At 33.0% G+C, this 25,735-nt stretch overlaps 1 protein-coding gene across 6 annotated transcripts; it reads left to right on the top strand.

Annotated features, from left to right (window-relative positions):
- The first annotated feature begins 802 nt into the window (after positions 1 to 802).
- LOC123715590 lies at positions 803 to 24,870 on the top strand. Of its 6 annotated transcripts, none has more exons than XM_045670738.1 (5): positions 803 to 840; positions 11,148 to 11,423; positions 18,300 to 18,440; positions 22,200 to 22,370; positions 23,227 to 24,870. In XM_045670738.1, exons 2-5 carry the CDS (start codon positions 11,255 to 11,257, stop codon positions 23,295 to 23,297), a joined length of 552 nt encoding a protein of 183 aa, XP_045526694.1. In that variant the 5' UTR covers positions 803 to 840; positions 11,148 to 11,254; the 3' UTR covers positions 23,298 to 24,870. The 6 variants fall into 6 exon arrangements, with proteins under 6 accessions (XP_045526694.1, XP_045526697.1, XP_045526698.1 ...); XM_045670741.1 differs by having other exon boundaries at positions 810 to 840; positions 11,279 to 11,423; XM_045670742.1 differs by lacking the exon at positions 11,148 to 11,423 and adding an exon at positions 6,694 to 6,932 and having other exon boundaries at positions 825 to 840.
- Positions 24,871 to 25,735: the final 865 nt, after the last annotated feature.

Below are 25,735 nucleotides of genomic sequence, written 5' to 3' on the forward strand. Positions count from 1 at the left end.
GCATTTGCAAGCGCTTGTAAGTGTCTATGGGCAGCAGTATTACTTAACATCAGGTAGGTAGTATCACTATTTTTGAATAAAACTAATTAATAAATATTAAATTAATTGTTTTTATGATTTTTGAATTGAAGCAATGTTTACTTTTTAAATTGCATATTCTCTCCAGCCAACATCAACAGCCCCATGCCAGTGTACTTTAAATGGACCAAGAAGGTCGAATATTTAAAATATAAGTAGTGAAGCCTACATAGAAATTCCAACTAACACCCTTGCATGTTGTTCGGAGGTCAAGAAATGCTGGTCATATATTATAACTACTGGGGCGGAGCTTAATTTAAAACCGTATACAGACTGTTCTTAAAATATTCAAGGACTATTTTAAGTTTAATATTTATATAGTATATATATATATCTATGAGCTGCAAAGATTCGCTGCCATCAGGCACAATACCTGTAGTAAATGTGTCAACTAAACACCGGACAATTTAGTGGGAAATTACTGACTTTAGTTTGACATTATATTGTAAGTAACACTTACAGCTTTGAGGGCACAACCCCATTGCATAGATAAAATTCATATTTCAATGATTTTAATACAGCATACTTCAAAATTCAAAAGACTTTAAAAACGATATTTTTTACACCGCATTTTGAAATTGAGTTGTATTGAAAAAAAACATAAACCTCATTTAAATATTTCTTTAACAATACAGTATCTAAATACTACGCACGCACTAACACCATTTGAACAGCCTGTACTCGAAGAAAGCCTTCGTGTACAGGTTTAGTCCCGCGCGAACTACCACCGCCTTCGTACGAAGAAAGAAAACTTCCGAAACTGTAACTAATTAAACTAAACACAGTGAATAAAACTAAATTAATAAAATAACTAAAAACTTCTTCGTGTGTTCTAAACGCAAATTTAAAAATCGAATTAATGCACGCGCTTGACGCACGCTTTTTTATCTGTTTGCAAAAATTCATCTAGATTGTCTATGTCAAAAAGAAAGAAACAAATTCTTAATTTAAAATGCAAATGTGTCACTGGATTTATGCAAACAGATTTTGTAATTTTATTTTAAATTATTATTTTGTAAACACAGCGCTGCTTTTACAAGGTCGTTTTTGCTTTTAACATGTAATTATTCATACATTTATGCACTGTATGTAATTGAATTACCAAAATTAAATTCCGATATATTAAGTATGTAGTGCCTATTAAATTATGATTAAAGTAGATGTTCTGGCAGACACATATCTGAGATTTTTACGACTTTAACTCTAATTTTTTAAAAGCCGTAACATCGATGAGGAATGTAGCGGACCTATTTCTACGTCTATTAATATTGTAATTTTATGGAATATTACCTTTTTCTATTTCAAATGAATTCTTATTTCACCGGAATAGAACTCAGGATAACACCGTATACACGCCATTAAGCGACGGAGTCGTTATAATTTAAATATGTTAAATGTGTATTTCAAAATCCACATGAACATAGTAAATATATATAATTTTTTTTTATAAGGAAAATGTGGTTTTATCCATATTTGGGTACTTTCACTAATACGTAGATTTATAAAAATTAAGTAAAAAGGAATTTCATTAATTTTTATTAGGCTATACAATTGAATGCGTGATACTGGCAAACATATTGTAAAAATGAACTTGTAAGTGTATACCGATATTTTATAGGCCTTAATAAGACGGAACAACGTCACAAAAAACTATTTTTAATTTCAGAATGAAGTTATCCTTCCGTATACTGTTCGCGTAAATCGATTTCTGAATTAGTTTTTTTGTTAATTTCATAAAATACTGGCAAGAAATATTTTCTTTTGTAATTTATAGGTAGATAACTATATAACGCTGCCAAATAAACGAGTGAACTTATCTTGTATAAAATGTGTATCAGCTAAAATATACTCTAAACCCTTACAGCGTTTTCGCGAATCTAATTAAATTTTTACATATTTCAAATTCGGGAACTTCGGAAACGTTGGGAAAAATTCAAAATTATGTCAAATAATTATAAGTTTATAATATTTGACATAATAAATAATACATAGCTTCAATCCGTGAAAAAAGTGTTTTCTTTAAATATTTCAAATTTCAATTAAAGAAGTTCTACCAGCGATCTATTCCTTGTTTCTTTATAGTATGCTTATACTAGCTGCTTAGCTTTTGTCGGTAAATATACTTTTAAATGCATAGGGAATATTTTGTTTGACATATGGTATCACGAACTAGTAGGTATTGATGTCTTCTATTCAACTGTATATGATATGTTAAAATGTTTATAGATACCGGAAACAAGTCAAGTATAATTTGTAGTTCTACCTGTCTTCAACACTCTATTATCTATTTCTTGTTTCTTGATAGTTCCCTTAAATGCTTATACATGTCACGGGAATATAACAAAATTCGCAAGTTTATCCTTTCGTAGGATTCTAGGAAATGAGAGATAAATTGTATTATTTTACGCCCACAAAAGCTCTGCGGTTCAACTTGCATTAATTCGGTCTATTATAACAGCTATAAAGTTTATTTGAATATCACAATACAACATTTCTTCATAATTAAAGAAATTGGTTTTTTTTTTCGGTCGGCTTTTTGTGACGGTGGCGCCCATCGTAAAAATTTACTATCATAATTTTTCCCTAACGCGCCAAAAGAAGTATTACTTCACAAAGTCTATTCATGAATAATGATAGAAATATGGTTGTGATAATCCACCTAACGCTAGTCACACTGTGCCCTTGTGTTGTGGATACTAGATTACAATTATTGATAACTAGATTACAATTATTGGTAACTAGATTACAATTATTCCATGGTGCATGGTTCATGTTAAAAACTATTTTAAGAAAAAATAGTCTTAGCCTTAAAACTATTCAAACAAAAGTCGTAATGTCAGTTCAACTGTAAAAGAAAGTTGTGTAACAAACCTCTTATTAAAGTTTAGAACTTCTTTAATATAATATTACAACTCTGATTACAGATTATAAAATGTAATTAAAAGTAATATGGACACCATTTAAACATAAAGAAAAAAACTTTGCCATACATAATAAAAAGGAATACATATATGCGAAATAAATTTCTAGACAGGAGCAATTTTTTAAATCGATTTTAGTTAGCCTCTAGAAGTTAGATTTTAGAAAATAGACTTTAGTCAGAATTGTAAATACGTGTATAGAATATATATGTAAATATAGCCAACATATATAAATCATTAAAACCACTGAAAATTGTAAAATACGTAGATAATAGATTGTAGACATTGGTGTAAATATAGAATAATTGGTCACGTAGTCCCACAAAATTAAAAAAAATTCTCCACAGATCTTTCAAGTTATATAGACTAAAAATGTGGCTGCGTTACAACGTGCTCCTTATTCTATTGTTTTTGGTTGGACTATCTGCGTTGAGCTCTTTCGGAGTGTCAAATACGCGCCCGCCATTATTGAGGCCGACGCCAACCACTTCTACTGGTAAAAACCTATACTTACCAATTCAGTAAATTAAATTGTAATGGCGGCTGTACAAACTAGATGAATTAGTTTATCTGCATATACATAGTTAGTAAGACTCTTTTCCTAAAATTCAGACTACAGTAGAGGTGAGATTCAGAAACGAGACTTAGTGCATACTATAACTCCCGTGGATGGTGAAGTCGGGTTGGGTAGGCCTTGTCGTACCTGGAACAAATCCAGGACGTACTAGAGAAGGGGTAACTTAATAGTACCCATAATTGACGAGCATGCATTGTATAGTCCGTAGTTAGTAGAGATCTGTGGTCTATGCCTACCCCTTCGGGAAAAAGCGTGAAATATACAGTACATAGTACTGTCTTTTGTTTAACATAACTTTTATAAATTTAAAGAAAAGACCTTTTTTACCGGATTGAAGATTGAAGAGAAGATTTACGTCGGAAATATTTAAAATTTAAATATATAAGTTTATAATAAAACATAGCTTCAATCCGCTAAAAAAGTTTTTCTTTATATATGCTGTACATTTGACGCACGGAGTCAAACTTATCACGAAGTCTCGTTTCCGTATTTCACACGTAGCGCGGCTCATATATTATGTCAAATGGTTTTAAGGACAATGTATTCGATGGGCAAGTATGTACAAGTAACATAATAAATAACTATAAAACATTCTTCCTTCGTCATATGCAATATCTAATCAATTCCTTTTCATCAAAATACGCCTCATTAGCAAGCTCATATCATAATAAAATTTATTACGGTTACGTAATTTATTATCATTAAAAGTAATATGTACTTTTAAATAAATATTATTTATTGAGATTATTTTAAATCACATATATATAATGTATAAAACATTAAATCATTTGAAAACTGCCTTTAAAAGTCATCAGACATAGAAAAAACTCCCGCTTATAAACTGTCATTTAATCACAAAATGGCGCATTGACCGCCACGCACACACAAAAGAGGTCACATGTCAAACGATAACAAAGGAAAATATGGGTAAAATAAAACAATTTTCTTAATGTAGTACTTTTAGTTATTCAGTTTTGTAATATCATTGTGAACGAATTTACCGGCTCGTAACATAATGAAAAAGGTTTTATTGTATTTGGCATAATTTAAATTAGTTCAATAAAAAAATAGTGTAGATAATGTTAATTTTTGACGAAATCATGGACTATCATAATAAAGACATTAACCACGCGTTCACGCTTAAGACCCCAAGGGTGAGATTAAAAAACGAGGCCTCCCGTGTGTCAAAATTCCATTAATTTTTGACTTACATGGGCTTAAGACAAAATCGTTTTTCAACAGGCGTGACCCACTTGTACACGAATTTGTACGGAAATTACACAAAGCGTACGTTAATGTCTTACAAATTCCTTTGGCGATAATGGGTCACGCCTGCCGCAAATTGATTTTACCTCAAGCCCCAGGACATAGCCCTGAGTCTTGTTTCTCTTACCCATAGAGTATTATTCATATATAATAAAACATTTCAAACATTAATAGCATGTGCTAACTTTGATTAAAACAGTGCCAATATATATTTTTATGACAATGGTTTGATACTAAAACATAATATGAACATAATATAGTTAATGGATTTGGTTTAAAAAGGGCTTAATATGTCTCATAAAATACTGTTTTCATTAGCTCCATCATTTTGCGCTTTCATAACAAATATTATACATTAAATGTCAAATGAATGGTATAAGGGTGGAGGCTATAATTAACTCGTTTTTAACCCCCTTTATAGTATCTTCTAGTAATAGGGTCAAACATTGTGTCTCTTTCCATATAAGAGCCAGCGTAATGGCAGCAAGGGCAACCTACCCTACGCCACTTATATGGATTACAAACGGAAGTCACAATATTGCGTTAGCAGGTCTACCCGAAAAACACTGCTGCTGTATACAAAAAAAACACACACAGTGACCGTTTAAAGTTGGCCTCAGATTTCTGTGCCTGTTTCGTGTTATTTTATTCTAATAGACAAGTAGGTGATCGATCTTTTGTGCCACACACACGTCGTCCACTTATTGTCTAAGACAGTGTTTCCCAAAATGGGTCGCAAGCCCCACATGGGTCTAATTCGACTGTTACGAACTATTTCAAAGTTTATTAAAATTATTTGTAATTAGAATTTCAGTTTTTTATTTAAATCTGTTTTGTAAATTTACTTACTGTGTTTCGTCCGTCATAGTAATTTCTTCCCAAACCTATCATTTAAGTTTCTTAAGTGAACAATAAAATAAATTAATATTAAAAATTAAGTATGTTACATAGGGGGCATAAGAATTTTAGAAAGGCTTAGGGTGGGCATGCGACAACAAAGATTGGGATACACTAGTCTAAGGCATGTCGGTTTTCTCATGACCTTTTTCTTCACAGTACAAACTGGGGTTCGAACCTTCAACCTTAGCAATAAGAGTCATACACTGCTCAAGCCTAGGGTTATATAAGGGTATAGATCAGTGCTTCCCCACGTGATCACAATTTCCACAGGGGCAATTTGATTATTAAGGAATTCGAAAATTTATTAAAATTATTTGGGATTTAAATTTTAGTTGAGCGTTTTAAAAATTTACTTGCCGTGTTTTCGTACAATTTCCTAGTGATTTCTTACTAGAACCTATCATTTAAGTTTCCTAAATGAACAATTCAACTTTTAATATTGAAAATTATGTATGTTACATGGGGCATAAGAATTTTAGAAAGGCTATGGTGGGGCACAAAAAATATTGGGAAACACTGGCAGGGACGCATAAACGCGTCTCAACTTTTTAAAAAGTACATGTACATAAAAATTAGGTAATTGAGGATCAGCTGTCTTTTAATTCCTTGTTGAATATTTTTAATTGAACCTGATTTAAAATATACTTGATAGATTACACGGATAATTATTTATGTTAAAAATTAAAGAAAATATGAATTGAGGCCCACGACATGTTTTAAAATATTGTTTAGATTATAAGCACTTCTATTGAAATGAAATACTAATTTTTTTTTTACAATAGGAGGCACTTCGTCTCTATGTATGAAAGTCTTCTTAAAGCAGGGAGCTGCTAGGACTATTCGTTTAATACTGCTTCTAAGCTAAAAGGTGTAGTAGAATAAGATAATAAAAATCATCAATTTCATAAACGCATTCATGCATCCATTACAATAAATTACAAAACCATTCAGAAAGCTGCTTACTGTTGACGAAGATTTACATTGATCTGTGGTTTTGAATAACATTTACGAGTGAATTATAGCCATAGAGCAATACAGATTCTATATTCAAAAGCGAAACATGCCACCAAAATTGTTATTTGTTATAATTGCAACGAGTTTTGTACATAACTCGATTGGGTTTGGAATATCGTCGTTCGGACGCGCGTATACTGAGCCGCCAAAACTGACAACCACCACTCAAGCACCCGGTAAGAATTTAAAAATGATTTTTATTCTATTTTCAGATTTTTTTATTACATAATCACGGATACAAGTCTTTCAGTCGGAATAATAAAGATATATTTTCAGACGTTGATAAGGAGGTCTGGGGCCATGAACTATGATGTATTTTACATCAGGTTACATTACCATACAAAATCGACCACGTTAACTGGTTACGCTTGTCGCAAAGTATATTTGTCTAACACTACAGAAAATAAAACCTGGATTCTACCTCAAATGCTGGCTTTACACATTGGGATACAATTATTAAAGTATATTGTATCTAATTCAAACAGCGTGTAGATTATTATCGTCATGAAATTTCATTAAAGTATTTCTAACAGGTTTTTAGAACCATTCACGACCATACGCAATCTGCCTATCTATCTTATAATATCTAACCATAAACAGAGTCTACTAACACGTTACGTAGGTTTTCAGAAAAAGTTCCAAATGAATTAGTTTATTACAATTAAAAATTATTGTTAAGTACCGTTAGTATGTCAAATGGAAAAGCAACCAATGACACAGGGAATTCCATAAACACAGAAAAATATGTAAAAAAATTCTATTGCAAATAACATTTATTACTTTTACACCGTAGTTTAATACTTAGTATAAAACAATTTAAATTATAAAAAAAGCTTAGTCAAAGTGGTCTCCATTGGCTGAACTACAGTCCTTTAAACGTTGAGGTCAGATATCAATAGACGGACGCAGTCGTTCCATGGGAAAATTCTTCACTGTTAATCAATCGTACGAATTGTGTTAGGGACTCCAAATGATCTCTGTAAGTTAAGCAGACCATAAATAAAAATCCAGCGGATAAAGATCGGGACTAGACGGCAGCCAGTTTTCAGCACTGATGAAGTCCGAAACGTTCGTTTCCAACCAAGACTGCGTAGACCCAGCTTTATGACTCGGCGCCGAGTCTTGCCGGAAGGACCATTCTTGGTTATTGAACACGGTGTTGTTAAGGAGCTTCACTACTTTCTCAAGAATGATATCTTAATACACTTGTGCTGATGGTTTGATACCTTTTTCATAAAAGTATGGCTCAGTCACTCTTTCATAGCTAACCCCACCAAACCATCACTGAAGTCGGATAGTCCCCACGTTGCACTCTGTCAACTAATTGGAAAGCTTCCTTAGAGTATTGAGCATAAAAAAGGTCGTATTGTTTGTTAAAGCGTTGCTCAATTGTAAAAAATGTCTCAAGTAAACAAAATTTTTCTGTGACCTCCTTTTGCGTACCGCTTCAGTAGTTGTTACGTTTTACCACCCTTTTTTTAAATATAAGTCATCTTTAAAATATCTTCATCTGTCATGTTACCTTTATCTCCCGAGATAAAATCTTTTGCTTTCGGACAGGTTTTCTTTTCTTCTTTTTCGTACGAACACACGTGGACGACCAGATCTTTTTCAATCACAAACAGAGGAGGTCTCGTTGTACCTATCAATAGCCCGGTACACAAACATTTTACTAATACCAAGCGTATGGAGAGTTTTTCTGGGGCGTGTCTTATCAAAGAGTCACAAAACTACATTGTTGTGAAAAAGGAATGAAACACAAAGTATATCAGTATAGTCTTGAATTATGTTAAACCTCTCAGTTATACACTTTTTAAAAAAAAACCCTGGACTTTCCAGCCGGATTCTGCACCTGGCCATAAAGCACGAAGTATCCAAGCCTTACTTGAAACTAACGTTTCTCATCTGGCCCAGACCTCAACCCTAAAGACCTCAAATTATATTCAGTATTAGAGGGCATGGTCTTCTCTAAACGACACGGGGACATTGAGTCTCTTAAAAAATCTTTGGAGCAAGCAGTGACTAAATTTCCCTTGCAAACAGTATTAGGCACTGTAGTACGTATCAATAGGTTCGTGGCCAAACAGATTAAAGGCCTGTATAAAAGCCAAAGGTGGCCATTTCGAATAGAATATTTTTTAATTCTTTGCTGAAAATTTAATAAATATGTAGGTATACATTTTAAAACTATTACATTACTTTATTAAAACAAAATGAATTTTCATTGGTAATAAAACTCACGGCTAGACTAGGTATACTCGTAGTATCGTAGTTGTAGTTGAATGAGACTTTAAGTTAAAAATCAATAATAGAAAGCACAGAGATGGTACTTACCTGTCTCAACGAATAAATATCGCCAGCTAGAAAATGCCAATTTTTTTTAATTTGTTTTAATTTTCTATTTCTTTTAATTTTCTATTTCTTTTAATTAATATTATTTCTTTTAATTAATAGGTTAAAAATATTGTAAACTCTATATATTTGGGTGTATTATTAATTTACGCAATAATGGATATTTTAATGAGTCGCTAATCTACAGAATCGTCCTACCTAATTTCATATAACTATAGTAGTCCATAACATCGTTTGTTTGAGAGAAGTGTTTGAGTGATATAATCTAAAAATACTGTTGATATAGAAATAATACCCATAAATAATGTAATTGATAAATTCGTGACTAAATAAGAGTAAAATCCGTATTTTTAATAGTTTAAATTTTATAAATAAATATACCCGATAAACGCATGTGTATAATATTAAAACATTTAACAACTTCCGTTAGATAGCGGTTTCCTACATACAATATATTTGCCAATATCAACGTATTGTTTTAATTGCATTGTAATTTATACATAGAAATATGTGAAATAGTTCTCGCGTGGTTAAAATAACTGAAAAAAATACATATATAAATTAAAGTTTATAAATTGAAAGGTTGGTTATAGCGTTTTGCCGGTTATCATCTTTACCTCATCTTAAGACTCTCAAGAAAAGAGGCTCTCATATTTATAATAATAATAATTTATTTGCAAGAATATTGTATAAAATTTGATGGTGGTACAATCCACAATTCACATATTCTTCCACGTATGGAATGGCCTGCAAATTTGTCTTAAAAGAAATTTTACACAGATGTTAAATTATGAGTAATATCATTATAGTCAATGCCTATATTATTATATAAACTACATCATTACGTTATTAAAATATATTATTACGATATCGCATTAATATTAATTATAATGTTTCACGAAAATAATCATTAATGGAATAATATTTTTTTTCCAGAAATAACTCTAGTAGGAAGTTCTTTTAATATTTAAAGTAAATTATTATAAACCTTGATTGCCATACAATACAATTTTAATTTAATTGTTGTCTATGAATTGGTGAAGTGTATGTTGGAATATTGTATCTCCAAGCACTTAACTGTGGTTGAGCCAGGGGACTTAGTCAACATACCTTAACAGTAGTGTATTTAAAATCTAACACTAAATTTGTCGACACGAACTATCATTTTCATACAAATTTAGATTTCGACTTTCTACATACACAGCATTTTGACTAAGACCACTGTTTTTGGAGTATGGTGATGTTTATGGAGGCATTTAATTGTTCTTGAAATCAATTCTTTTTGTATTTATAGATTATAATGTAGAATTAACTTGATGTTTTCAGTGTTTTATTGAAATCGTGTTCAGTGATTCTTTTAAGTTTTGTCTAAAAGTGTTATTTAAATGTTAGTAGTCGTGTTAACCGAAGACAATATTAAATGAAGTAATTTCATTCGTTAATTCTGACGCAGTAGCACTTCCTTTCTCGTATAAGAAGCATGCCTGCTATTAGATTAGATAGTTATTGGACTGGGCGACAAGTATTCAGGGACCTTAGACAAGTATTTTGTAAACATCCGCTATTGCAATATAGTGTTATTGTTATGTTATATATATTGCAATATGTTACGAAAACTCCGCTTTAACTTTAACGCCATTCGCAAATTTTTGTCTAAGGACTTGATTTACTGTTCTCCTGATCCCTAAAAGACTATTGAACAGTCTGCTTTCTGTCTATGTTAGTAATAAAGCACCGCACCTAGCCAAACAACTGTCGTGTTGTGAAACCTCATAATGAAGTTATACAGGAAGAAACCAATATAAATTTTGTTGCGTTAATAAATTTTAAAAGAAACTTGAAGATATTGTCTTTGGACGGATGCGATGTTTTTGCGATAGATCATTGCAGTTTTATGATTGTAACAGTCGTTTTAAAAAGGTCGTATCCGCCCGAATGTATCTATACAAAGAGCGTTTTACTTATAAACATATTATTATAGATAAAATATATTAGTAAATAATTTTTTTTCACCGTAATGAGCTATCTCTCATTTTTAGATTTTCCCAAAATATTGGTTTATTCCTCTATCCGCCACATTGCTAAAGCACAGAAACGTCACAAGTGACAGTGACAGTACCAGTGTTGCTATTAAAGTGCCGTCAAAATGCGTATATTTTTTGCGGTGAAGATGTGGTGTAGACGACAAGCGGCGGCCGCCATTTTGCCGTTGTTACTCACTGGGTGGCTCACTGGAGAGTCGTCGGAGGCATTAACAACGTTTGGAAAGAGCAACACTCAGCCACCAAAGAACCTAGCACCAACCCCACCACCAGGTACGCTTTTATGCTTAAACTACAGACGTCGACTGCACAATGAACCTTTGCTGTTTAGAAATACAGTGTAAACTCCATGTAACGGGTCTCGATTTAACGACGAACTCCTTAAAGCGTCTAAATCAATTGGCGTTGGTTGGTTTATGTTATCTTCCATAGAATGCAATAGCATTACACCCAGTCTCAATAACGACAACAAAGGACCAATAAAGTAAGTTTAAGTTGCTATAATTAGTAAAAACTGCGCAGCTACTAGCTAGCCCGCAATAAAGTCGACTGTCGGCATCATGCATACGAACTTTCTAAGAAATTCGTTCTTTTGTTTACAAATTGGGATTGCTTGCACGCGTAGACTGTTGTTGACCATGACTAATAATTAGGAGTCATGGATTATCTATACGCTTTTCTTTTCTCCATTTAACGACAGCTCTCTACCACGCCATATATTGCACAGTTCCATCAGTGTCGTAATATAGAGTTTACACTGTAGGTTATATATTCTCGTCACTGAACATTCGTAGTTCCCCTATAACAAAACATATTACGGAGCTTGTCACACTGATATTAAGCTCAGTTTAGACCAACACGACGCACAATACTTAAGAAATTATTTTTCGGTACTGGCTCTATGGTCACTTTTCTCTAATTGATATTAAGAGCAAGAAACAAAATATTGATTTATATACACTTCGTTACTTTAAACATACAAATAATAAAATAGGTAACATAAGTTACCGGTTACATAAGTGGTAAGGTAACGGCCTTATCGCTAACAAGCGATTTCTTCTAAACAACTCTAGTATAGAAAAATAAAAAAGAAACACCTTAGGGTTATTAATAATAATAATCATATTCATACGTCTTTAACATTTAACAGAAATAAAATATAAATACAATTTTACTACTCTTAGATGCGGCCCCTGTCCGGGTAAAGGCCTCATCCAACATCTTCCACCTTATTTTATTTTGTCGTCATCCAAATTTTTCCAGCTACCCTTTCGATGCCGTCGGCCCATCTCGTTATTTGTCTGCCCTTGTTTTCTGTTGGACCAGTCCATTCGGGTAGGGGTTTAGTTCATCTGTAGGGCTACGTGCCATGCCCATCTCCATTGTTGTATATGTTGTTCAGCATCAATTAGCTGTTCTGCGAATACATTCACTTTTATGTTTGTTGCGTAATTGAATTCCGAGAATACTTCTATCGCTCGCTGGCACGAACATTTTTTTGCTTTATGTTTTGTTTTTGAAAATCCAAGTTTGTGTTCCACAGCCTTTTTCTTTAGTTCAATCTTATGGTTAATGAGTCACAATTTATATATATAGTTGATGCCTAAATATACCTTAGAGCTAGCAAAAAGCATTAAAAATGCATATATAAAACACAATTTTCATTAAATATTCATTTGAAATGTAAACAAAAACACACCAAACAACATTTCCATTAAGTTCCATCCAGCAACAACTGATTATCTCCTTTTTTCTTCTGTAGACGGTAGAGAAGTATATAAATGCATATATGAAGATTAGAAGTGAAATGAGGATGTTACGTGGTTGAAGAAAGTTTAGGCATGTCTTAAAGATTAATCAAAAAATAAATAAATCAGTAGCGCTACAACCTTTTTGGCTAGACCGAAATCCTCAGATTTATGTATCTGTTTCATGATCATTTGTCAATTTAATAGGCAAGTAGGTGATCACCTTCACACGCTTGTTGGGTCTAAGGCATGTCGTTGACAGAAAGTACAGTTCGAAGAGCTCAACATCAAACATGAGACAGCTCTAACTTACACAAAAAGATTAAAAAGATGGCTGAATTGCGGAAACGCACAAACAGAAGACCTGTGCACAGATGCAACTAGAAGAATCACAGTAACACCATGGAATGAAACTGGACCTCCAATATTGAGAGCAGTGGTAGTAAAAGCTCTAAAGAGAGCCAAAACTGGAAAATTTCCAGGTCCAGATCAAATCCTTGTGGATATTCTACAACTAACAAAGGAACACCTTGTGAAAGCGGTAACCAACTTCTTCAACTGTATTTATGCAACGGATATTATGCTGAAGGATTGATTAATATCAACGTTCATTACCCTCCCGAAGAAACCTAAGAAATTCACAGAATACCACACAATAAATCTGATGAGTCATACATAATTATACGAGAGCATTAGAGTCAAATGCGATGCACAACTTTCGGAGAGCCTGTTCGGGTTTAGATCTGGAGTAGGAACCATAGAAGCCTTGTTCTCGTTGAATGTGCTCGTTTAAAAATGTATACACTAACAAATAGACATCATTATATGTTTTGTTGATTACGAAAAGGCTTTAGACCGTGTTAAACACGAGGTACTTATGCGTAATAAAATGGTCGTCAATTGCAGGTCCTGTGTTCGCTACGCTACCTTTTCAGATAGGTATATTTTTAACTTAAGAAAGTGTGCGTGACTTCGTGAACCATCAATCATACGTCATCATTGATTGATCGTTATGCAGGCTTTAAATAGAACAGTCACGCAATGTTATTTATAGGCAAGACCGTTTGCCTGGAATTCTGTTCAACGGATTTTATAAAATAGTATATTCTCTCCTGGTTTTATACATTCTAACACGTAAAGAAGGATTTAAAATTAAATATGAAACAATGATTTGGCAGGCACATTACGCTATCATGGCGACGCTAACTTTACGTTTGGCCAATGATACACAAACAAAACGGGATACCAAATGGTGCGAGTTCTATTTGTTACTTTTATTTGTTACACTTAAATAACATGTTGTTTATTTATTACGTAAATATACAGTTAACTATAATTATATAGACTTAAAACAATAAAACTAAGATGTTCCAATGTTTACGTTTACGTATTTATGATGCAGTCTATTTAACGCTATGTAACTCTGTCTAATAAAACGTAAATTTAAGAAGCCATTCTAGAAGCATGTTCTAGAGCAGTGTTCGCGTAGTTATTTCCACGTGAGTCCTTCATCCATAGTGTAGCCTATAATGGACAGTCAGTCTTCGTCTAACACTCGCTTAGACTTAGACCAAAATATCGGTGTGTGTCCAGCTACAGTTAAACACATACTTGTCTATTAAAAATGACCACGAAACAGATACCGAAATCTGAGACAGACCTTAAAGGTTTCAGCGGCATTGGTATTTGTATATTGTTTATAGATGCAAGTTAAACTACTTTAAACTTAGCGTGCTTGTGGCATTTAGTGCCACTTATTCCTAAGGTACCTTCCGCTAAGGCTTTCAAGGGCATTCGGTCACCAGCCAAAGTAAATCACAATATTATTGATTACACGCACAAACACGCAACAACTCTGATATTTCTTGTTACAATTAACAATGATTTAATATACGGCAATTTCAATAATAAACTAACATAATTTCTACGATAGGCACAAATATATTCGTTTCTTTACATTACATTAAAACGACATATTTATACAAAACAAAATCAATGGCACTACAACCTTATTAGGTCTGGGGCTCAGATTTCAGTATCTGTTTCATGATCATTTGTTAATCTAATAGGTCAGGATCAACCTTCTGTGCCTGACTTATGCCGTCGACTTACTGGGTCTAAGGCAATCCGGTTTCCTCACGATGTTTTCCTTCACCGTTCGAGCTAATGTTAAATGCGCACATAGAAATAAGTCCGGGGATCGAACCTCGGTTCCTGTTTAGTTTTGTCTTAATAAATGTGTATAACATGTATTTTTGCACTACTTGCCTATCTTATGTAATTTAATACATTTTTGTTTTTTCTTTACTAGCAGTGGTTGCCTGGAAAAGATCGCTCGTAAGCGGTAAGGCTGCCAGTCCTCCTTTTGATTTAATTATGTTCTACGATAAATTGTATTGTATTTTTTGCTGTTTGTTATACGCTACTTACAGTTTCTATTTGGAGGACACTGTGCTTGTGTACTATATTTCAAAGCTTCAGCTTCATAGATTTTTTTTATAATTTAATTTTTCAATATAGCCTTCGAGAGCGATACAACGATTATAGCGGTCATGCTAAAAAGGATTCAGTTCCCCGATTATTCTTCATAGGCATCAAAATTTTGTGGCACCCGTAGATGTACCTTATTCCACTTAAATCGATATACCATATAATATGGATACGACATCAGACAGTGTTTGCGTTATGCAAAACGAAACGATATTTTTTTACGAGAATATGTCAGGCACAGAGTGATACCTTACAATATAATGTCAATGGCATGTTATCGGGCAACCCCAACGTTAGACATCGGCGCTACAAATTAAAATAACCATATCGAATTCCAAGTTAGCCTGTGTTACGTAGTAACACCGCTGAATTTCTATTTTCGTACGCTGATTGACGTTTAACTCACATTTTGTGGTTTCCGGTGCGAAAGGAACTTGATAAGAATCGCACTTATAACTAAAAGGATATTTTTATGACCGAAATATAATAACGAAAGCTTTTATATGAAAATCTGGCCTCGGCGTAGCGAAATAAATGTTGTAAGAAACTCAACGTTATTTATTTAGTAAGGCGTTTATTGGTACACCATTGGTTGCCATATACAATATGCCATAATAATTTAAGTATTTTAGAACATCAATCAAATTTAAATTACCTTTTAAGAGCTGTCTAAATAATTTGTTCTGTCACTTTGATATATTTGACAGTGCTCAAGCGGAGATTGTGATTTAACAGTTGATACTGAGATAGATAGATAGATATAAAGCTAACGGCCGAGCAGTTACCCAAAATAAAAGTGTAGAGGTTTAGGTTAGAGAGGAGGGTTATTAATAATTAGGAATAGAAATATACATATATATATATATATATATAACTGAACGTATAAAGTAACGTCCCGTCCCAAGAGTTGGGAATATTAAGAAATATATTATTTTAATAAATAGTTCATACTATATACTACGCAATTTTATAATATTTTCAGCTAAAGAAAACACTTTTTAATGGATTGAAGCTATGTAATATCTTATCTTTAATAGCTTCAATCCGTTAAAAAGGTGTTTTCTTTAAATATGTTAAAGTTATTTAATTAAAAGACAATACAATATTTTCAGCTATTCAAAGCTAATGTGAATCGTGTATATATTGCGTAAATAAATAATATTAATATAGGTATTTTCTATATAAATTATACTGCACTATGTACATTTATCGTCAGTGATAAATTTAGTGCTCCATGCTTCATTTACCGTGCATTATATGATTTGATGAAAAACTCAGTGCCTAGGCCTCAGGGTGCCTGATAGTTACGTTAAGTGGCATCGACCGCCGTTACCAATTGTACCCTCAGCCAAAACTAAGCTCTCATAAAGTGCACACAATATATGGAAATATTTAACAAACTCGGACGTTTTTAATTGTCCATTGAGTTCGATGCATGCGTTATTTTGAGGCATTAACTCTCAAATTCTGGAGGTATTTTTTTTAATGGAATTACGTGCAATAGATACGGAACGTACGTGTAAATAATTGCTGCATTGGAGTAATCTGTAAAGGCAGCTTATTTTGTTAAAAATAAAATAAATAAATGAAGTATGAAGCGTCCATTAACCCACAATTGCATCCATTCTCAGCTCCACTTTATTTGTACGAGCCAAGCCTGTATTTTGCTCACTCAGGCTTTCTTAGTTTTATAAGCGTGACGATTTCCTGTGGACGTGCCAAGGCTTTACATTTTGTTCACATAAGCGTGACGGTTCCCGTCGGAGTTTGGTCCTTCGAGCTACGAGCTATCCAGGAATAGCGGGTCTTTCGCGTTCAGTTAATCGCGTTCGCGTTTAGCTACGTTTTTCTGAAGAAATATGGCCGCCATGGAAACATGTCCCACTGTTGGACCGCATCAATAGAAAAGAAGAAAGCCTGAGTGAGCAAAATGTACACAGCCTTGGCTCGTCCATAAGTAACAAAAATACTGTGTTAGAAATAAAGAATTTTCTATTTTCAGTCGAACTGTCCGTATATAATAGGAACAGCCAATCGTAAACGTTAATTATACGTAAAGGTAGCTCATTAGATATTCTGCCGGTAGATAGCGTGGCGGAAGTGAAACCAAAATGTGTTGACCCCCCGTTATCTTTTGACCTATAAACCTGCATTGCACGAATTAAGGTTTTACTGCTGTGTTAGTTTGTTTTTGAAAGAGGTTTTATAGACTTTAGAAATTAAATCATTTTGTACGTATTATATTGTTTGAATGTATTTATAGTATTTGTATGTTTGTCAACAAAATAAACTTCCTTTGTTACTGTCCTATTGTTGTTTAATTACTTATTGAAGTGCCTACTATACAAAGCACATTAACACTTCAAACCGAAGGACTTGTCGTTATCCAAATTTCTTTAAATACAAAAAAAACTGTAATAATAATGTTCAAAATGAAAAATAGGTCCTGATTTAAGTTTGGTGGCGTTTAATTGTTTAAAATATTAGCTTATAACTAACATCAAATTAGAGCTAACAAAAACTAACTTATCTAAGGGTTCATAAATCTGAGTGACACTTCAATACAAGTATATTCGACCTTTTTGGACACAATCGGAAACAAGAATATTACAATTTATGAAGTTAGAGAAATACTAAACGGCTTTGTTGTGCGATAATTGTTAACGTTTTGTTTACGCTTCTAATTATTAACTAAAACTAACTAATATTAGTTTACATAACTCCCGTTTCTTTAATATTCTATGAATTACGTCGTTTTTCATTTGACTTAGTTGTAGTGTTGGCTACCAATGTATAATGAATAGTCGAAATAATGCGTTTTAGCTAAAAATACATAAATAGGATCTATTGTGATGTAGAACGCTAACGTTATTTTACTATAATTCGAAATACAATCGTAATGTATTTTCAGCTCGACCTTGCTCGAAGCAGGCAGAATGTGCTGGCATCACCAGCTCCTCCTGCGTGAGGACCCACTACGACCCAGTCACCAGATGCTTATGTGGAGACAACCTGCCTCCAGTCAATGGACAGTGCGAGGCACCTACTAAAAGTAAGATTAAACTATAATTTCATACACTTATCAATATTTTTAAGTTTATATAATAGAACCTATGCTCTGTGCCTACTTCTGCTGGCTCTCTGCCCCCTGAACAATCTTTTTTTAATAACACAATTATACGCTGAAGAATTTCAAGAGAGAGCTAGAAGAGTCGATAGGTCTACTTCATAATTTCTCACCCATGTCTTCAGAAAAAGAAGAGCTATTGTCAGTAGAAAGATACTATCTATTGAGATTCGGTCATGTTAAAACCCAAGTTAAGATAAGCGAGTCTGTCCTGGAATGTATACTAAAATATTTAGTTTTAAACTACAATTTTGCATAAATGTGAATAAGTTTTCCTTAAAAGATTTAACTTATTCTAATAAAAGGATACAAGACAAGATGCCATGTATAGTAGTACTCTCTCATAAAGCTTTACCTGGTTCCGTGTAATTTAAAGATGTCAGGTATCACCCGATAAAAAGAGTGGGGCTGCAAAGAAGGTTATGGCTGATGACTTGTAAATAGCGGGAAAAGATTGGCAGATTGTTGGCAAAGTTAGAGCCATCTGGAATGGTTTGGAAGAGGCCTTTACCCAAAATACCTAATAATAAAATTACCCATATCGACCAATCTTAAAAGGCCGGCAACGCAATCGTGAGCCCTCTGGCATTGAGTTTGTCCATGGGCGGTATCACTTAACATCTGGCGAGCCTTCTGCCCATTTGCAACAGTTATATTAAAAAAAACATTTAGCTATAAGTAAATACTAACAACATTTGAAATGGAAATTAACCATATGAAAATAAAAAATGATTTATTATTATAATATAACATAGCACCGTATTCTTTACATGTTCGCGTTTTGTGACCATTGTTAGTTGACCCCAGCTAAAGGTCAGTTTTAACGGGTATAATTTACAAATGGCATTCCATTGTTAAACGTAAAATATGATTATATATTAATTTCCGGTGCGAAGTTATTATTCCATAGTAGATTACTGTAAATAGAATATCAAATTTAAAAAGTTTAAATTTGGAAGACGCCCCTAAGCGCTTGGCATTTGCAATGAAGTCTTGAAGAAACTACAACAATTTATTTTACTAACATACCTAAATCTCAATTTATTCCTAATCCAATATAAATTTAAACTATAGTTTTTCTCGCCTAATGTCTATTTAAAACCAAAGCAATATTAGCCGGTCTTCTACAGCCTGCATAACAAGCCATTTTCTTTTGCGAACTAGGCTAGCTAAATATGGAATCGACTCTCGGTGGTAGTCTTCGTGGACCATCAATTGTTTTAAAAAGAGTATTCTCTTTCCTCGGCTGCGCACCTACCAAAATGGGTGTCCATGGGCTGTGATGACTGCCCTTTTGGGCTTCCTGTGGGCTTGTTTGCGCAAAAAATAGATATTAGGATTGAGAAACGCGAATTGGCCCCCGTGCGTCAAAAATTTTGGATTGAATTTTGACATACGGGAGTCAGTGAATCTCACTCACTCTTTGATACCACGACTTTGAAAATTGTCGAGAGAAATATAGACGAGTTTTCGGAGGAGGTCGAGTAAGAAAAATGACATGGACTTAATGTTGTTTATATAGACATAACGTTTATTACTAATGAAACATACACAAAGAAATACATTAAATTATAATAAAAAAAGAAAACCCAGCATGAATTGTTGTGTCGGTGCCTCGGGGTGGACTGCGGTGGACAATAGAGAGCTAGAGCACCGAGGCGCGCCGTAATAACAATTAGTTATGTAAAACATGAAATTAATGAAATTTTATCATTATTTTTTTCTGAAATGGAATGGCTTGCGAAGAAATATATCGTGTAAATATCAAAATAATGCTCTGTATACATATTGGTCATTAAATGATTTAAATTGTGTATACATTTTTCAAAATGGATAGATAATCTACTCAACTCCTCCATATATTTTTTCCATGCGCCCTACTTCAAGTAACGATGACAAAAAATGGAAAGAAACAATGCACTTTTTTGAAGTTTGGCAACCGCATAGGTCCTTAAGTGTGTAATGCGTGTGTGCTGCGGTTAAACTGTTCCACAACGCTGGTCATTCAGAGACCACAAGAGCTAGTTTGCGCCTCAGTCGCAAAAAAAAGAAAAATAAAGTATCAGTTATAATACTTAGATAAACATAATAATAGTACAAATCAGCAGTGTAAGTAATGAAGTCTTGTGTAAATAAAAAATAAGAAATATATAAATAAATATATTTTGGGGCGATTAAAACTTTTGTAGTGTTAGTGTATAACTATTAGTGTAATCGAATAAGGTATTTTTTTTATAAGCTAAAAAAACAGACATTATTTACAGATTTACCTAGATTGTTAACAAAAAATATACTTATACTTATGGATATCTTACATCTAATTATTTTACGATAATTAATGTTAAAATATTTTCACATTGAACGAGCTTTAAGTTATCAAATAATCAAACGCAAACTCAATGTCACGAGAAATATTATACTTTGACACGAATACTTTAATAGACGCTAAACAAAAGAAATTTAATACCTTAAGGTAATGCTTAAGCGAATTTGCTTTTTTAACGTGAGAATTTTACATTTTTATAACTTTCGAATGTATTAGACATGACACAACCAGACCACGCCAGGGTGTAGTAATCATGAACCCTCCTAGCCTCCTTGAATCTGCCCATCTAGGAGTGTCAATATTTTGTAGTCATATCAATCGACGACACTATTTATTTATTAAAAATATCGTTAGGCATTTTTTGACCACGTACCACCACTATATGGGACCAGCTGCCCACTGTTATTAGTCCACTAACTTAGTGGATTCCGAACCAATTCGACTTAGTGCACTCGCGAGCCCTTTGGCATTGAGAGTGTCCATGGGCGGCGGTATCATTTAACATAAGTTGAGCTTGCTGTCCCTTTGCCCCCTGTTCTATAAAAAAAAACTTTTATCTCAGATTCGTAACTACAAAAGTATTAGTGCGTATTTACAAAAAACAACTTGTGGAGGAAAATTCTTACCTATGATACGTCTCATTATTACTATTTTAGTTTTATTTATGGGCTGAAAAGTTCGTAGGCTGACACACAGGTGGTGCTTCTAGTATTAAATTAATATGATTGTAGTTAGCCTTGTGATGCCAACTCCTACAGAATGCTCCCCAACCAACTTCAAATACACCTAAATATCGATTAAAAGCCCCGAAAGATTTTGGTGTACACTCTGTTGAGAGGTAATTTCAAATATGCATCAAACATACATACAAGTAGTATAAAATTTCGATCTTAGAGCAACTTTTTAATATGTCAGTATATTTATTTATTTTTCCACATAATTATTACATCTTATCTTGTGAAGTAAGCCAGTGTACAAAGCAAAGTCTAACTCGATAGAAATTCTATTTATTATATATATTTCTCGCGTGAGTGGCGCTTCGCTAACCAAGTTGGAGAGTGCGCGCGGTACATCCAAAAGTTGAGACTTCTGCCTCAGGTTCTTGCTTGGAACCCGTAGACCCAGTCTTAGTTATAACCAAGCTTGCAGTTTATATTTGCTTTAATTTATTGGATGGGTTCTAGATTAATATAAATTGTAGAGAATCGTGCGTTCAATAAATGTTACACGGATATCTTGATCCCCTAAATTTGGGGAGAAAACCGCCAAGTTGGTATCACTGCCATCCCAGCTTTTTATGGAGTGCTATGCTAATTGTACCTCAGTAGCTTTTAGCCTAATTGAAATATAATTTACAGCTTTATACCACGTCTGTGCGAACAGCGACGAATGCAACGATGGACTTATCTGTGGAGCCCCGAATATAACGAACGCTGCCCCGGCGCATATGCGGGTTTTCACGCCACAGGACAAAATCTGCCTCTGCGACACTGAAAATGGGTATAAAGAAAAGGAACATGCTTGCAATGGTGATTATACGATTTCGTCATAGTCTAATTAATTAAATGTCCAGTAAATGCTGGCAGTCATATTGTTTTAAGATCTCGTAGCTAAGGCTCGGCAAGGTTACCATGTGATGTTAAGTTATCTAAATCATTGAGTTAATAGTTTACTAATACAAAAAACTAAACTAACTAAAGTCTAATATGTAAAAAACATGATTTCAAAAAGCGTTACACAACCATATTGATGTGTGAATGTCATAGACTAGTCCATCGATGCCTGTATATAAATTATCTTCTCCTGTCTAATCCTTATACTGTATTGGAGTTAAATGTGAATACAAGTATGTACACTATAAGAATAGCAATTAACACGTAAAAACATAACGTTTGTTTTCGTGTAATTATAAGCATGGTATGGTAGGGTGGACTGATGCGACGCCATTTTGCCTACAGAAAGGTTTGGCGGGTTCTAGAAATTATGAATGATGAATTGCTAAGACGCATACTTATAAGTAATTAAAAACAATCATTTGAATAGGTTCTATACTGAGTAATAAATAATCTAAATTGTTTTTAAAATATTGACATTATATATTCGGTACAATGGCAAGCATTAGCATTCCCTAACAATTAATGAAGAATGAACTAGTAAAGGTAATAATGATGTAGATGTTTCAATATATTTTTCATGTCCCTCACCATTACATCAAAAGTCACTAAAAAACACACCTTAAAATAATTAAAGAGAATTTCAAACGCCTAAAAAGCGAAAATACTACTAAAGAGATTTTTACAAAATATGATACAGAAAATGATTCCACTTTAATATAACCAACCAAGGATTTTGTAAGAACTTAACAATAACATAATTTTGTTTCAGACGCTGTTATACTGAAGATTTCACTGTTTGCTATCATCTTCGTGTCTTGTTTACGAAAATTAATATTGTAATTCACTTAATTGACCTGTGTTCTAAAACGTAAATCTAGCATCCATATTTTTATTCCATATATTTATCCACAGATTATATCTTATAGAATTGCGCCAATAAATCACATCAAACATCAATAAACAAAATTATGACATCTCTTTGAAATCACAGATAAGACTTAAAAATGTGAAGCCATCAGTAGACAATTATTTCTCTATTAGATCTAACAATTGACTCTATCAGTGGCTTGAGACAAATTCACTTTTCGACAGCCAACAACAAATTCGTTTGAGTGGGTCATACTTGTCGAAAAGTGAGTGAGAGAAAGTGAGTATTTGTCTCAAGCACCCGATTTACGTTTTGGATAAACCCTACTAATTATTTGGCATGCACACAAAGTATAAATGTTAATATTAAGATAGTGAAATATTACTTTAGATTCAAAGTTTTTTTATAAACTAACTATGCTTATGTCACTGTCACTATGTTTTATTGCTTTTCACTAGTTTACGTTATTCATTAGTGCTTTCGTGAATTGATTAGTAGAGTTTAATATTTGCTGGAATATTAATGTTATCATTAGGTTGAGGGTTAGATACAGTTAGACACTGATTATAATATAGTTTTAGAGTAAACAAATAAAGCTCCAAATTTATAATTAATTTCTTTATAAATCGTTACCATTTTGTTTCTATTTGTAATATTTAAAGAGTTGTTGAAATATATAAATATTGCAAGTAGAAAAAGTAATATTTGACTTAAAGATTTTTATAAAAAAAGCAACAGATCAGATAGAGAATAATTCCTACGCAAAAATTTCATAATTGGATAAGTAAATTATTTTATTAATAATGAAAGATAAAACAACAAAAGAATATGCTTTTTAATTTAGTCTAGGTATATAAAACTGATAAAAATTGTTTGGGATGCTTTTATTATTTTTAAAATCATATACGAAGATTACGGGTGTCCCAATAAATCTACGTCAACAAAAAGAAACAATAAATCATAGGTATTTTTTTATGTATGTACGCAAATTTAATATTACATCCAACATACCAACCCTGTTATCACAAGAATGTACTATGCAATTTTGCTAAGGATTTGAAAAGATAAACCTACCGCATACCAATCGCAAAAAAAACAAAACAAAAGGTTTTTTTGCAGAAACCCAGAAAATGAATTGGCAACCCTATCACCCGACTTCGGCTTGAAGTTTAGTTAAGGGCTCAACGTATACCATATACTTCATTCATGAAATTTTTAAATGTAAATAATGTTAATTCAAATCTATTAGCACCTCAGACTTTTTAGTACAAAATATTTTTCCATATAGCAGTGTCAATGTGTATAGGCTATCTGCATGTAACTTGACAAGATTTAATGAAATAAATGTGTCATGGAAGTAATCATAGATAAAAACTTTAACGCAGGTCTTGCCAGCTTACATCCAAGAATCTTTAAATTTATATTAAGAAATTCTAGTTTTAGGATTTTAATAGATTTAGTCGTATATTATAATATTTGTGATTAATAATATTTTAGTTAAAGTCTTTTTGATTGTATTTAGATAAGTGTCGTGTTGTTTTTGCAATAAAATACTATCTTACTGCACGCTTTTTGTGTGTTTATTTTTATACCCCAAAAATTATGTACATAATATGTAATATTCTTCAATATGATAAACATACTTCGTGATAAAATTGCAATAGACGTCTGCCGCGGTGTGTCCATCCATCTTTTAAATGGTGTCTTTCCATTTAATACTCTAATTAGACAATGATTAAATAAATAATTTGGAAATGCGATCGCTTCAGCCCCATAACTTAAAAGGCCTTAATATTAACCTCTATCTACTAATACTCTAAAAGGCATCTAGCTTTGTCTAATTGACTTCAGTTTCTACTCTAACTTATGTTACACATCTATATTCCTTTTCCTGATAAGAAATAATTACATTCTTTATTAATATATTCGAGACTGTTATTCGATTATAGGAGTTTATTTTTTTATTATGTCGCCAGTTAAGTTCTGTGACGATTGTTGTAAATTTGTTCAGATTTATGAAACACTTTGTTTGAAGCTGGGTAACAAATAACTATAATCGCTTACAATATGAGCTTATAACTTACATAAAATTAGGGGTTAACAAAAACTACTTTCCCCCACTCCCTTGTTTAATGCTCAAGAAGTTTGCCGGTATCTGTAACAATATCTGGAAAATACATCAAAAAATGTATGCAAAATTTCTTGATCCCCCAATTGATTCCGTTCTAAACGTCGGTAGGTACAGCATACCTCTAAGAAATCGTATGTCATATTACCTTTGATCCACGTTTCACAATTCTGTAATATTGTGTTAAACTTTTTTAATTCACCTGAAGCAAATTGGGAAGATTAAAAAGCTTGAAAGGCGGGTACCTCACGAATTGACTGAAGCAAACCGGAAAACGCGCGT

The sequence above is a fragment of the Pieris brassicae genome, chromosome 10, assembly GCF_905147105.1.
Source record: "Pieris brassicae chromosome 10, ilPieBrab1.1, whole genome shotgun sequence".
Taxonomy (NCBI): Eukaryota; Metazoa; Arthropoda; class Insecta; order Lepidoptera; family Pieridae; genus Pieris; species Pieris brassicae.

Coding starts and splice junctions, on each gene's coding strand:
- LOC123715590 (XM_045670738.1), top strand. CDS start 11,255: ATGCGTATATTTTTTGCGGTGAAGATGTGGTGTAGACGACAAGCGGCG. Junction 11,424..18,299: donor AGCACCAACCCCACCACCAG/GTACGCTTTTAT, acceptor ATGTATTTTCAG/CTCGACCTTGCTCGAAGCAG. Junction 18,441..22,199: donor GTGCGAGGCACCTACTAAAA/GTAAGATTAAAC, acceptor TATAATTTACAG/CTTTATACCACGTCTGTGCG.